Raw genomic sequence first — 14,785 nt, 5'->3', positions numbered from 1 at the left:
TATAGCACCAAGTCACAACAAAAGTCGCCTCAAGGCGCTTTATATTGTACAGTAGCTAGCACAATAATAAATACAGAGAAAAACCCAACAATCATATGACCCCCTATGAGCAAGCACTTTGGCGACAGTGGGAAGGAAAAACTCCCTTTTAACAGGAAGAAACCTCCGGCAGAATCAGGCTCAGGGAGGGGCGGCCATCTGCTGTGACCGGTTGGGGTGAGAGAAGGAAAACAGGATCACCTCTCTCACTCATTGTGTTAATAGACCTCTCTGCATTGAATCGTACCTACTATTAATCTCTGTCTCTCTTCCACAGCATGTCTTTATCCTGGTTTCCTTCTCTCACCCCTCCCTGAGCCTGGTTCTACCAGAGGTTTCTTCCTGTTAAAAGGGAGTTTTTCCTTCCCACTGTTGCCAAAGTGCTTGCTCATAGGGGGTCATATGATTGTTGGGTTTTTCTCTGTATCTATTATTGTAGGATCTACTGTACAATATAAAGCGCCATGAGGCGACTGTTGTTGTGATTTGGCGCTATATAAATAAAATTGAATTGAACTGAATTGAATGAGGCACCAGGTGAGATCCAGGACACGCTGGAGGGATCATAGCTCTCAGCTGACCTGGGAGTGCCTTGATGTTCAGGGAGAGTTGGCCGGGTAGAGGGAGGTCTGGCCTTCTCTGCTTAGACTGCTGCCCAGCGACTCGGCGCCGGATAAGCGGAAGAAGATGGATGGCTAGACAGTGTAGAAAGAAAAAATGTAAGATATATTCAAGAAAGCTGGAGAACTACTCACCACTTTAAAAACCATAGAAAGTCTTTAAAGTAGTCTTGGTGCTCATACTCACTCCATATGAGGTATCAGTACTTCTGCTTTCTATGTTATAAGAGCTTTTGTGAAGAATCAAACCAGTCTTTCTGTATAAATCTGGACAATGTTTCTAATGTTTGATTGTACTCATTAAAAATGAATGCTTAACCCCTATTCTTGATATTTCAGGAAAAGTCAACATATTTCAGTTTGTGAGATAAGAAAATATTTATTGACTATAGCATATAAAATAAGATGAAATATGTCTAGTTTATGAAAAATTTACAGAAATCAAATAAATAAATAAATAAATAAATACAAATAATAGTATAAATATTAGGAATACAATAAATAAATTAAACAAATTAAGAAATACAAATAAATCTTTTAAAAATGTATCCGACAGACAAGTTTTAGTGGGCAGTTCCCAGAGATGTAACCAGGATTGCGCATTGTCTCAGATGATCTTGTGTTATGTTCCTGATCTCCTCCCAGGCTTCAGCACTGTAACCCTACAGACACAACAATATTATCATTATTAAAATACCAGAGGTGTAATATATGTCATATCGAAATATAGGTTCAGTAAAAATAATGCAGACTTACATTTTCCTTTAGGGTTTCATTTGAGAGCCTCTTGAAATGCGTCAGCTGTGTCGTATTGCTGTGGCTTGCAACCTAAATAAACCACAAGGAAAGAACAAAATATATTTGAATACATCATTCACCGCTTTAACTTATTCACATTTGTCAGAGACTGATATATAATATATATATAATAGAGACTGAATTCATTGTAAAATTAAAAAATGTCATATCAGTGTTCATTGTAATGAAAGTGAGCTTACACAGCACTGAAGCTCTTCAGCCATTTTGTTGACTATATTGAGAAAGTTCTCCACTGTGTTCTCCTCCCATGGTGCAGAGCTGCGATCCTTCTCAAAAAGGTCAAACAGCTCCTTCAGAATCTGAACTATGAAAGCCAGTTTATCCTCATCCTGGAAGAAGAAGAAGAAGAAGAAGAAGAAGAAGAAGACGAAGACGAAGAAGAAGAAGAGATCACTATGGGAATACTTGTTCAAAACTTCGAGATGGATGGCTGAATAGTCAAAGAACAAGAATCCACACAGCTATGAAAAATTTTCCAGAGACCGGAAATCTTTGTTTGCACAGGAACAAATGTTTGAAAATAAGATTGATGTGTTTTGTCCTTGAATTATACATTTTTATGCACAGGAGTTATGACAGAGTCATGATAAGAGACAACTCCCTTGGCTCTGTGGGAGAGAATCCCTACGAACCTTTAATAGCTGAACAGTCTATATATAGGTAAAGACAAACTTTTGTAGATTTGCCAACACAACACTTTCAATTCATTCGTTACAAAAAAAGAAACAACTTTATGTAAAAAGTTGGGGATGACTTACTGTTGCGTTGAACTTCTGGTGATACAGTTGATTAGGGAACGTCACGTTGTGCTCAATTTCAGCATCCTTAGCTGTGTTAGTAGTCTGCATCACACACAAAACACACACACACATCACATGCATGGAACTAATCAAACTATTTAAATCAATACCATACTAAACATTATGCAAAGAAGTGCACTCACCATCATATCAAGTAGACCTAAAGCTTTTGTGTTGTATAAACTGAAATGATGTTTTACAATCCATTTGCAACTTAGCAAAGAGCCCGTACTGTACATGCCGAGAAACAGGCAAGCGATGAAAATCCTGCTGATCATTGTTGAAAAATTTAGAAGTTTCCTTAGTGTGAAGCAAATTCTCAGGTCTCCTGGTGTTCTGATGGAGCAAACCTACAGCGCTTCATTTATAGCAGAGTGCAAGAATTTCATTTTCTAATTAACTAGAAAGTAGAAACAAATTATGTCGTCAATTTCAGTTTGTATTTGTGTTTTAAGGGGATAATTGTGTCGTATTAACCCTGGAGAACCCATGGGGTCAAATTTGACCCCATGGTTTCCCTAGAAAACCAATGGGGTCGGATCTGACCCCATTGGTTCTCGAGGGTTAAGACAGTATTCCATAAAAATAGGGAAATGTTCGAGATTAACTTTCAGGTGATTTTAAGCAAACGTAGATTAATGGTCGTTTAATAAAAATGTAATTTAATTACGTCATGTAAAAGTATATTTATCTAAATTTTTTCTTACATTATTTATTACGTCGAACAGTTGTCATCACTCATGATGAAATACAACGAAAGCGGATGTGTGCCAAACGTCACTGACGCTCCTTACGCAAGTTTGCTTTCATTTTGAAGTAGGGCTGATTACAGAAGAGAAGAAAGGAGTATAGGTGATTAAAGTTTATTTTTTTTCAGGTTGTGAAACAAATAAAAGTCAAATATACTGGTCATATATTTTTTCAATGATGGCATTATGCGGTGGAGTAGTGTATAGGTTTTTAAGTTGCAGAGTGTGTTATGAAAAGTCTTTAGCAGGGCAGGAGCTGTGAACGGAGAACAGACAGTCCTGTGGCGTCTACAACAATATGTAAAAGAGCACTAAGGTGTTAAATAAAATGTCACATGAGACCTATCAAACCAAAGGTGTGAGCAAATACACTGCAAACCGTCACACCCAGTTTAGAGACACTGCAATCAATTTACCACTGGGCACGCACTGCAAACAATTCGGGTCTCAGCACAGCTGGGAATCAGCGATATGCATGACCTGCAGTCCGGATTTATAAAAGGGTAGTGTCACAAACAAATAAACGAAAAAACAAAAAAGAGAGAAAGAGAGGTTAGTCCGCCCTTCATTCATAACAGTCTTTACGGCTGGACGGACTAACCAAAGCAAAATTACAAATCAACCAAAAGAACAACTAAAAAAGAACTGCAGAGGCATCACAACAACAGAATATTGATCGATTTTCCCGTACGCAGTCGATCTAGAGCTTGAACTCTATTAAAACTTGTCGTCACACGAACAACATACCCACTCGCACCAGAGTGAGTTAATTGTCTCTGGAACTTCCCACAGAAGAGCGCTGACCTCACCTCACACACCTACTAATTTTTCAAAGTTCCGCCCCAAGCAAGCAAATTCCATAGATTTTTAAAAGAGTTTGATTTTTCTTAGGCCCTTATTCAAGTTATGTGTCTTGTTTATGGAACCTCACTTTTAGAGATTTTATGATCCCCCTTGTTTCCTTTATTTCTGTTCCTTTTTTTCATTCTTTTTTTGTATTAGTTATTCATCTTTTATATTATTATTATTATGTAGATGTGTGTGTATAAATGTGTATGTATGCATATGTATATGCATACGTATGTATGTATGTGTATGTGTATGTATGTATGTATGTTTACTTTCAGTTATTGTCGATTTCATTGTGGTGTACCAACTGCACTGTGGCAATGATGTGTATTCCTCTGATTGGGAGAAAAGAAAAAGGAATTGTGATTCTGTTCTGAATGATTCAATATGTCGCTTGTCTCTTTGAGATTGTCATTGTTATTGTTCTAAATAAAGTTCATTAAAAAAAAAAACTTTTCAAAGTTCCTCAATCACACGGCAGAAGGCAGCAAACTGCCAGGTGACACTTGTTACAAATAGAAACGCTACGCCGCCTATAGGTGTTACTTGTAAACTACAGCTTCCACTTTGTTTTTTGTTTTTGTTTTTTTTACCTCTTCTGTTTAGTGTTAGTTAAGGTATAGCTACTGTTTGCATGTTGATTGTGCTCATTTTTAATGTGTTCTCTTAAATAAAAGAAATAACCCAGAAATCAAAAGATACACACACACACACCTATACATCTCTCTCTCTCTCTCTCTCTCTCTCTCTCTCTATATATATATATATATATACATACACACACACACACACACACACATATATATATATGTGTGTGTGTGTGTGTGTGTGTGTGTGTGTATATATTTATATAGATAGATAGATAGATAGATAGATAGATAGATAGATAGATATTGGTCGCCAGTGAAACTGAAATCTCGCCAGAGGGTTGGAAATGTTTAGATTGTGAAATGCAAACATGAGCCCTGTTTGATATTTAATGTGGCAGTAACTCCTGCCACATTAAATCATTATAAAAAAATTAGCTAAAAGCACCTAGAACAGTTACGACCAATCTCACATACCCCATGCAAGAACTCTGTCTTGAGCAATTTTATTTTACTTCTCCCCATTTGATTGTGTTTTACTTTGTTTTCTACCTATTGAGCTCTTTTATTCCGTTTTACCTTTTTCTGTTTATTTGAGCTCTTTTCTTTTCTTTTCTTTTTTTAAAATAAATTTAATGTTATTGAGTTATTTTGGTTTTCCCAAACCCTATTCAGTCTAAAGTATTTGATAATCTAAAGGAGAAACGACCTTAAAATGATCAAATGCACATCAAAGTTCGCTTTGTTTGTTTCTTTCTTTTGTAAAAGTTAAAAAGCTAATAGCTATAATTTTGTCTAATTTTGTCTAATTTAGTTAGACAAAATACGAAATGGGGAGATACGGCTCAGGTTCACAATTCATGAACAATATTTAATTTTAAGTAACGGGCCAGGCAAGTGACACAAACCATGTCGTAAAATATCCTTTGGTATCACATGTACCATATGGATGTAGAGAAGAAGGACATATAGAGAGTTGGCGTGACAGAAGTTCGTTATATGTCCAATAAACTGTGATGTTTGACATTAGTATGAAACGTTGGGGCTATTTTAAAGGGAGTTTATAACATTGCTCCTTTTTTTAATTTCTTTTAAAGAATTTAACAGCAATTAGGTAAACGTTTATCTGTCGACATCACTTTTACTTCGTTAGTCTTTTATAAAAAAAAAATTGGAGGCAAAAATGTACAATTACGGGTCAAATATGTGGAATTTCAAATGCATGAACGGTGTGTACAAAAACATATCGGTGCTGTGTCGTCAGACCAAGGAAAATGAAAGCGGCTGCAACGTGGATGAAGAATGAGCGCAGGTACGAATGAGCAGGAGTATTTGCCTTGGTGCATTGCATCATTGCATCATTTCATGTGGCCTGCATTTAGCTTTTTTAGCAGTTTCTTCATTATTAAACAGCTTGCACTTCTGCTGTACTTGTAAATCAGTTGTGATGTATTTGTGTTAGCCTCATGTAACCAATAGTGGTGGGCAAACCAGGAGTTTTCATCAGCGGTAACAACTCAGCTCCGATTCTGAATGAGTCTGAAATAACAATAATAAAAACAGACCCCCTAACCAAAACAATAAAAGAAAAGAAATCCAGCACCTGTAGTAGTTGCAGTGACGTTATTGTTAACCAATATCTGACCTCTGATCTGATCAGTTTTGCTCCTGTTTTGTTGCGTCACCTGTTACAGCGAATAAAGACGGATTAAACTTCTGTCCCACGAGTCGTGCTCTGCTTGCCACACACCGTTTCTTGACAATAATAGATGTAAATGTCAAAGCAGCATTAATATCCCAGTAACACGTTAACTGTTTAGTATCAAAAGGTAAACCTATACACGTTGTGGTTACAAATAAAATCATCAGTCGTGAGTTGTGTTTGTCGTCATGTTTCTTAGGTGTTCAAATGGATGTGTATCTCCAGGAATCCTCATAATGATGTCAAGTAATTTTTAACACTTATAAATTATGATATCTTATCTTCTTTAAGAAATTTAAATCCCACGTGTCCGACATTACAGCCTGTTGTACGCTGAGGTGAAATCCGCCGCTCACCTGCGGGTTTCCCAGGTATATAGAAAATGAAATGTGTTGCTCTGCTATAAATGCGGCGCTGCAGGTCTGCTCCATCAGAACACCGGGAGACATTTGCTTCATACAAAGGAAGTTTAGACCTTTAAAAAATGATGAACAGGATTCTCTTTGCTTGCCTGTTTCTCGCTCTGTCCACTGAAGGCTCCTCGCTAAGCTGCAGATGGATGGATCATAAATTCAGACAGCACAACGAAGAAACTCTGAATCTACTTGATACCATGGTGAGTGTTTTAATGTTTTAATATTAGTTGATTCGTTATTTCAATAGTTTTAGAATTATTTCACTTGAGCATCTGATGACTAAAACATTCAATGTGTTTCAGGCTAAAAACGCCACCAACACCAGTGAAGTGGAGGTCACCGTGGCCTTCCCTAATCACCTGTACCGCCAGGTGTCCAAATCATCAGTAAGTGAACCTAAGCTTTTGACTGTTTATAGAAAAAAAACACAATTTTCCCTTAGGACAGATTAATTTAGTCTTTTTAATCCACTCTTTCTATTGTTAAAGCATTTCTAACTGGTCTGTGTTTGATCTTCTTCTTCGAGGCTGAGGATAAACTGGCTTTCACAGTTCAGATTCTGGAGGAGGTGGCTGCCCTGTTTGAGGAGGATCACAGCTCTGCATCATGGGAGGACAGCACAGTGAGGAACTTTCTCAATATTGTCAACAAACAGGCTGAAGAGCTTCACTCCTGTGTAAGTTCACTTTCAGTTAGGTTTTTATTACATTCGAATATGATACTTTACATGACATGACATATTCTTAATTGTCATTTTGCTTGTAATTAAATTAGATTGGGAGCCACGGTCACAAGAAGAAAACCACAAAGCTGCACATGTACTTTAAGAGACTCTCACATCATATCCTAAAGGAAATGGTAAGATCACATCATTCCCATTAATTTGGGGTTTAGATCTTCCTTAAGATAAATAGATGGAATAACTTGTTTCAATAACAATAAGAATACTAATATCGATATTTCTGTAGGGTCACAGTGCTGAAGCCTGGGAGGTGATCAGGCAAGAAACCAAAGCCCATCTAATGAGAGCAGAACAGCTGGCTTCATCTTTGCACACTGCCCACTAAAACCTGTCTGTTGTCATGTCTGTGATGATGGCTGTGTTAATTTAATTGCTTGTCTATTTATTTAATTTATTTATTTATGTACTTGGTTGTTTGTATATTTATTTTTGTTTTGATTGTTTTTCTATGCTGATCAATATTTTGGAAAAAATTTTATCTTGATAATGAGCAAAATTAACATTTTGTAAAATATATTTTTTACTAAATAAAAGATTTTATGTTCTTACAAAGTGAATTTATTGTTTGTATTAAATTTTTATTATCAAAATGGGTAACTTGTGAGTTCCTTTAACCAGATTTTGATTGCAATTAGAAGATGATCATTTAGCCTGGAGAAATAGTTTGTTGCTTTATAAGAAAGCCCTCCGTAAAGCCATCTTATTATTCGTCACTGATTGAATCCTAGGTTTCTCTTCAGCACTGTAGTTAGGCTGACAAAAAGTCACAGCACTGTTGAGCCAACCATCCCTTTAACATTAACAGGTAATGACTTCATGAACTTCTTCGCAAATAAAATTTTAATCATTAGAGAAAAAATAACCAATAATAGATGTAATATAATCTACAGCTACTTTAAATACCATTGATATTCATTTAGACTCTTTTCCTCCAATAGATCTTTCTGAGTTAACTTCAATAATTACTTCCTCCAAACCATCAACGTGTCTTTTAGACCCCATTCCTACAAAACTGCTCAAAGAAGTCCTGCCATTAATTAATTCTTCAATCTTAAATCTGATCAACCTATCTCTAATAATTAGCTATGTACCACAGGCCTTCAAGCTGGCTGTAGTTAAGCCTTTACTTAAAAAGCCATCTCTAGACCCAGCAGTCTTAGCTAATTATAGGCCAATCTCCAACTGTGCATGTAAATGAAGAGTCCTCTTCACACACTAAGGTCAACTATGGAGTTCCACAGGGTTCAGTGCTAGGACCAATTCTGTTTACATTATACATGCTTCTCTTAGGCAGTATCATTAGAAGACATAGTATACATTCTCATTGCTTTGCAGATGATACGCAGCTCTATCTATCTATGAAGCCAGGTAACACACACCAATTAGTTAAACTGCAGGAATGTCTTGAAGACATAAAGACCTGGATGGCCGCTAACTTTCTGCTTCTTAATTCAGATAAAAGTGAGGTTATTGTACTCGGCCCTAAAAATCTTAGAAATATGGTATCTAACCAGATTCTTACTCTGGATGGCATTACCTTGGCCTCCAGTAACACTGTGAGGAACCTTGGAGTCATTTTTGACCAGGACATGTCCTTCAGTGCACATATTAAACAAATACGTAAGACTGCTTTCTTCCATTTCCGCAAGATCTCTACAATTAGAAATATCCTGTCTCAGAGTGACGCTGAAAAACTAGTTCATGCATTTATTACTTCCAGGCTGTATGGTCGCCCCATATATTATATTATATTATATTATATTATATTATATTATATTATATTATATTATATTATATTATATTATATTATATTATATTATATTATATTATATTATATTCATGAATGTATTTATTTATTTTTAATGTCCTAATATAGAATTGAAGAAGTATGTTACCATTTTTCAGTTCTTTTACACATGACTGTGTATTTGTGTAGGCACCATGCTCATGTACTGCATCAGTCTAACTTTTACTTTGTGTTCATTGCACCATGCATTATTCTTCATATGTATTGAGACAGAGGGCGTTTTAAGCACAATCTCAAATATGTCAGTACTGGAGGAGTAATTGTATCATTTATGTCAGTTTTTCATAAAGCACAGTTTGTAAATTAAAAAAAAAGTTTAACAGTTGGTCTGTTTTTTATGATCAACATTGGAAATCATCTTGTTGATGGAAAAATACTGTTATCATTGGCATTTTTTGTAGATATGACAAAAGAACCTGCAAACAAATCATTTTTTCTTTCTTTCTTTGTTGTGACAGGTGCTAGTAACAAAGTGCCAAAATATACCATTTAAAATGGGTTCTCTGAATCTTGGTTCATTCCTTGAGTTTTTTACTTTTTAATGCTGAATGTCTTAAAGGTCAGAGTTAAGTGGCTTAAGAAACAAAACAAAAAATATTTTTTCAAGAACTGGAATAAAAAAGCACACAGTGTACAAAGGGACAGACCTGGCACACCTAAATGTGTAGTGAGGGTGTGCTGGGAATGCTTAGGAGAGGCCCCGGTCCGCAAGATCTTCAACTCACACCTCCGGCAGAGTTTACAACCCAGTGGCAGGAGTTCGGGCAGGCCACGGAAAAAGCCTTTGGGACTACCTCGAAGAGATTCTGCCAAACCATCCGGCAACTCGGGTGAGAAAAGCGATGCTCTAACTGCACTGTGAATAGTGCAGGTGGAGCACTGCTAACTTCAACTGACAACATTTTTGGGCAGTGGAAGGAATACTTCGAGGACCTCCTTAATCCCACTGGCAGAGTCGGGGGATGAAGGGAGCCACTCGTCTATCTCTGAGGGTGAGGTTACTGAGCCAGTTAAACAACTCCTTGGTGGCAGGGCCCCTGGGGTGGATGAGGTTCACCCTGAGTTCCTGAAGGCTCTGGATGTTTTAGGGCTTTTTTGCTTGATATGCATCTACAATGTTGCCTGGAGATCAGGGGTGGTACCTCTGAGGTGGCAGTTAGTCGAACCTTGGACAATGCAGTTTTCGTCCTGATCGTGGAACACTGGACCAGCTCTTTATCCTCTTGAGGATACTTGATGGTGCATGGGAGTTTGTCCAACCAGTCTACATGGGCTTTGTGGACCTGGAGAAGGCACTCGACCATGTCCCTCAGAGTGTCTTGTGGAAGGTGCTTCAGGAGTATGGGCTGTTTGGCCCATTGCGATGGGCCATTCAATTCTCATACAACCATTTCAGGAGCTTGGTCCGCATAGCCGGCAATAAGTCGGACTGGTTTCCGGTGGGTGATGGATTCCAGCAGGGCTGCCCTTGTCACCGATTCTGTTCATAATTTTTATTTAGAGAATTTCTAGGTGTAGCCAAGTGGCAGAAGGCTTTTACTTAGGTATTCTCCGAATCTCAGCTCTGCATTTTGTATATGATGTGTTTGTATTGCCTTCATTGGCTGATGACCTCCAGCTCTCACTGGAATGGTGCACAGCCAAATGTAAAGAAGTGAATGAGAATCAGCACCTCCAAATCTAAGGCCATGGTGCTCAGCCAGAAAAGGGTGGACTGTCCACTCGGGATTAGAGATGAGTGTCTGCCCCGAGTGGAGGAGTTTAAGTATCTTGGGGTCCTGTTCACGAGTGATGGGAGAAGGGAGCAGGAGATTGACAGACAGATCAGTGCTGCGGCTGCTGTACCTGTCCATCAGGGTGAAGAGAGAGCCGAGTGTAAAAGCAAAGCTCTCAATTTACTGGTCGTACTTTATAAACCAAAAGAAACCAAACCAAAGAAAGTCTTTAAAGTAGTCTTGGTGCTCATGCTCACTCCACATGAGGTATCAGTACTTCAACTTTCTATGTTATAAGAGCTTTTGTGAAGAATCAAACCAGTCTTTCTATATAAATCTGGACAATGTTTCTAATGTTTGATTGTACTCATTAAAAATAAGTGCATAACCCTTATTCTTGATATTTCAGGAATAGAAAAGTCAACATATTTCAATTTGTGAGAAAAGAAAATATTTATTGACTTTAACATATAAAATAACATGAAATAGTTTATTTTAATGAAAATTTACAAAACAAATAAATAAATAAATAAATAATACACAAATACTAAAAATAAATAATAGTGTAAATATCATAAATACAATAAATAAATTAAACCAACTAAGATATAATTTAACAATAAATTAACAAATACATTTTTTAAAAAATGTATCCGAGAGACAAGTTTTAGTGGGCAGTTCCCAGAGATATAACCAGGAATTCACTTTGTCTCAGATGATCTTGTGTTATGTTCCTGATCTCCTCCCAGGCTTTAGCACTGTAACCCTACAAACAAAACAATATTATCATTATTAAAATACCAGAGGTGAAATATCTGTCATATCTAAATACAGGCTCAGTAAAATAATGCAGGCTTACATTTTTCTTTAGGATTTCATTTAAGAGTCTCTTGAAATACATTTCTGTCCTAAAAGACAGCTGTTGCCCCTTCTGTGTCGTGTAACTGTGGCTTCCAATCTAAATAAATCAAGAGAAATAAAACAAAAATATATTTAAATAAATCATTCACCACTTTAACTTATTCACAGTTGTCAGGTATTTTACATAATAGAGACTGAATTCATTGTAAAATTACAAAAACGAATGAAAGTGAACTTACACAGGAGTGAAGCTCTTCAGCCTGTTTGTTCACAATATTGAGAAAGTTATCCACTGTGTTCTCCTCCCATGATGCAGAGCTGTGATCCTCCTCAAACAGGGCAAACAGCTCCTCCAGAATCTGAACTGTGAAAGCCAGTTTATCCTCAGCCTGGAAGAAGAAGAAGAAGAAGAAGAAGAAGAAGAAGAAGAAGAAGAAGAAGAAGAAGAAGAGATTACTATAGGAATACTTCTGTGACACTTGAAGATGGATGGCTTAGAAAGTCAAAGAACAAGAATCCACACAGCAATGAAATTTTCCCAGATGTATCTTAGTTTGCACAGGAATAAATGGTTGAAAATGAGTTCTTTGTATTTCGTCCTTGAATTATGCACAGGAGTTATGACAGAGTCGTGATAAGAAACAACTCTCTTGGCTCTGTGGGAGAGAATCCCTACAACCCTTGGTAAAGACAAACTTTTGTAGATTTGCCATTATGACACTTTCAGTTCTTCCATTAAAAAAAGAAACAACTTTATGTAAAAAGTTAGGGATGACTTACTGTTACTTTGGACGTCTGGTGATACAGTCGATTAGGGAAAGCCACGTTGTGCTCAATTTCAGCATCCTTAGTGGTGTTAGTAATCTGCATCACACACAAAACGCACACACATCACATGCATGGAACTAATCAAACTATTTAAATCAATACCACATTAAACATTATGCAAAGAAGTGCACTCACCATCATATCAAGGAAATCTAAAGCATTTTTGTTGTGCAGACTGAATTGACTCATTATGTCGCCTGGATTTTTTACAATCCATTTGCAACTTAGCGAGGAGCCCGTACTGTACATCCCGAGAAACAGGCTAGCGAAGAAAATCCTGCTGATCATTTTTGAAAAATGTAGAAATTTCCTTAGTGTGAAGCAAACTCTCATGTGTCCTGGTGTTCTGATGGAGCAAACCTCCAGCGCTTCATTTATAGCAGAGCCCAAGGACACACCTATTTCATTTTCTAATCAGCTGGAAAATCCTCACAGGCACACGTCTCAAAAGTAAAAACATAGCAGATTTATGTCATCGTTTTCAGTTTTAATATCTGTTCTTTGGGATAATTGTGTATAAAAATTGGTTATGATATAAAAAAAAGACTGAGGCAGCAGCACCATGAGATGACGTCAAGTTACCACATTAAAGCATAAAAACAAAAATCTCCTCCTCTAACTATGTCCATCTCTTAATGCTTGAGATTAACATGAAACCTTTAGGCGATTTTTGTAAACGTAGAACAATAGTCGTTTAATTAGTTTAATTAGTTCAGTTAATTTAAAGGTAATTTAATTACCGCCAAGTAAAAGTTTATTTATCTGTTTTTACTTCTTGATTTTAATCTTGGAAAATTGAGGATAGGAGATTTACAGCAATGTTTTTCAGGGAGTCTTTACCTTCTTGGCAGTTTGCAAGACATTAAGGTAGGTAATTAAAAATAAAATAAAATAATGTTAAAAAAAAAAAGATCAAACAGCCAGTTAAAATCTTTAAATTGGTGAACACAAATGCATTGACGGTTTGGACACACACACATCAGTGCTGTGTCTGTAGACACAAAGGAAAATGAAAGTACGAAACTTCCTTATGCACGTTTGCTTTCATTTTCAAGTACGGCTGATTACAGAGGATAAGAAAGGAGTACAGAGTGATTGAAGTTTATGTTTTTTGAGTTTCTGAAACCAATAAAAAGCCAAATATACTGGCAATATATTGTTTCGGTGGTGAGGCTATGCGGTGGAGTAGTTTATAAGTTGCAGAGTGTGTTATGAAAAGTCTTTAGCAGAGCAGGAGCTGAGAACGGAGAACAGAAAGTTCTCTTGCGTCAACAACAATAGAACCACTATGTCGTCTTTAAGTGTTACTCGTAAACTACAGCTTCCACTTTGGTATTTTTTTTGTTTTTGTTTTTTTGTTTTTTATTACCGCTTCTGTTTACCTTTAGTTAAGGTTAGTAGTTAACCTACTGTCTGCATGTTGATTTTGCTCGTTTTTAATGTGTTGTCTTAAATAAAAAATAACCCGGAAACCATAAGACACAACAAAAAAATATGTCGACAGTAAAAATGAAATCTCGCCAGAGGATTGGAAATCAACTTGAGTTGGAGCTCATGTTCAGATGGTGAAATGCAAACACGCTCTATGTAACTCCTGCCACATTAAATCCTTATAAAAATAAGCTAAAAGCATGTATAACAGATAAAACAATGTTATTCTATTTACTTTTTTCTATTTAATTGAGCTGTTTTCTTTCTTTTATATTTGTTATTTTCATGTTATTAAGCTATTTGGGTTTAACCCTGTTCAAATACCATGATAGAATGGTTTATCTTCTGGGTGATAAACCATTTTATCATCCATAAGGGCAAAATAGCCATTTTTGTCTTTTGTTTTTTGTTTTAATGTAAAAGTCATAAAGCTGATAGCTATAATTTGTCACTTCTAAGTCAGATTAAATAACATAGAAGGTCACATTTACAATTCATGAAGAATAATTTTAATGTCAGTGGCAGGGTAGGCATGCAAGTGACGCAAATAATGTCAATAAATTATGGTTGTTGTTTTTTTGTTTTTTTGTTTTTGTCATGTAGACTGAGGAATAAGTTCAGGCAAGAGTTTCCATTGGCTGTGATGCTCGCAGATGACATTGCGATCTGTAGTGAGAGTAGGGAGCAGGTGGAAAAGGACCTAGAGGTACGAGCCATGAGGGAAGGTTTACAAGACAGGAAAGAGACCTGCTATGATTTATGGTTTGGAGGTGGTGACATCGACAAAAAGACAGAAGATTGAGCTGGAGATGTTAAGGTT

General features: G+C 36.6%; 3 protein-coding genes across 3 annotated transcripts; 1 reads left to right on the top strand and 2 right to left on the bottom strand.

Moving 5' to 3' along the window:
* Positions 1-638: 638 nt before the first annotated feature.
* Positions 639-2,556, bottom strand: LOC134633449 (interferon a3-like). Its single transcript, XM_063482291.1, has 4 exons — positions 2,422-2,556; positions 2,237-2,320; positions 1,658-1,807; positions 639-734 (listed from the first exon to the last, which is right to left on the bottom strand). Exons 1-4 carry the CDS (start codon positions 2,554-2,556, stop codon positions 639-641), a joined length of 465 nt encoding a protein of 154 aa, XP_063338361.1.
* A 4,093-nt stretch (positions 2,557-6,649) lies between these two features.
* On the top strand, positions 6,650-7,648 carry LOC134633068 (interferon a3-like). The gene is made up of 5 exons (XM_063481928.1): positions 6,650-6,781; positions 6,884-6,967; positions 7,108-7,257; positions 7,356-7,439; positions 7,550-7,648. The coding sequence occupies exons 1-5, from the start codon at positions 6,650-6,652 to the stop codon at positions 7,646-7,648; spliced, it is 549 nt and encodes a 182-aa protein (XP_063337998.1).
* A 3,864-nt stretch (positions 7,649-11,512) lies between these two features.
* LOC134633065 (interferon a3-like) lies at positions 11,513-12,822 on the bottom strand. Its single transcript, XM_063481926.1, has 5 exons — positions 12,640-12,822; positions 12,487-12,570; positions 11,946-12,095; positions 11,705-11,803; positions 11,513-11,611 (listed from the first exon to the last, which is right to left on the bottom strand). Exons 1-5 carry the CDS (start codon positions 12,820-12,822, stop codon positions 11,513-11,515), a joined length of 615 nt encoding a protein of 204 aa, XP_063337996.1.
* Positions 12,823-14,785: the final 1,963 nt, after the last annotated feature.

The sequence above is a fragment of the Pelmatolapia mariae genome, linkage group LG8 (assembly GCF_036321145.2).
Source record: "Pelmatolapia mariae isolate MD_Pm_ZW linkage group LG8, Pm_UMD_F_2, whole genome shotgun sequence".
Lineage (NCBI taxonomy): Eukaryota > Metazoa > Chordata > Actinopteri > Cichliformes > Cichlidae > Pelmatolapia > Pelmatolapia mariae.
The sequence above is the reverse complement of the archived record's forward strand: the minus strand, read 5'-3'. Positions and strand labels throughout refer to the sequence as shown.

Coding starts and splice junctions, on each gene's coding strand:
- LOC134633449 (XM_063482291.1), bottom strand. CDS start 2,556: ATGATCAGCAGGATTTTCATCGCTTGCCTGTTTCTCGGCATGTACAGT. Junction 2,321..2,421: donor TAGGTCTACTTGATATGATG/GTGAGTGCACTT, acceptor TGTGTGATGCAG/ACTACTAACACAGCTAAGGA. Junction 735..1,657: donor CTGAAGAGCTTCAGTGCTGT/GTAAGCTCACTT, acceptor TACACTGTCTAG/CCATCCATCTTCTTCCGCTT.
- LOC134633068 (XM_063481928.1), top strand. CDS start 6,650: ATGATGAACAGGATTCTCTTTGCTTGCCTGTTTCTCGCTCTGTCCACT. Junction 6,782..6,883: donor TGAATCTACTTGATACCATG/GTGAGTGTTTTA, acceptor AATGTGTTTCAG/GCTAAAAACGCCACCAACAC. Junction 7,258..7,355: donor CTGAAGAGCTTCACTCCTGT/GTAAGTTCACTT, acceptor TAATTAAATTAG/ATTGGGAGCCACGGTCACAA.
- LOC134633065 (XM_063481926.1), bottom strand. CDS start 12,822: ATGATCAGCAGGATTTTCTTCGCTAGCCTGTTTCTCGGGATGTACAGT. Junction 12,096..12,486: donor ACCAGACGTCCAAAGTAACA/GTAAGTCATCCC, acceptor TTCTTCTTCCAG/GCTGAGGATAAACTGGCTTT. Junction 11,804..11,945: donor CTGAAGAGCTTCACTCCTGT/GTAAGTTCACTT, acceptor TGATTTATTTAG/ATTGGAAGCCACAGTTACAC.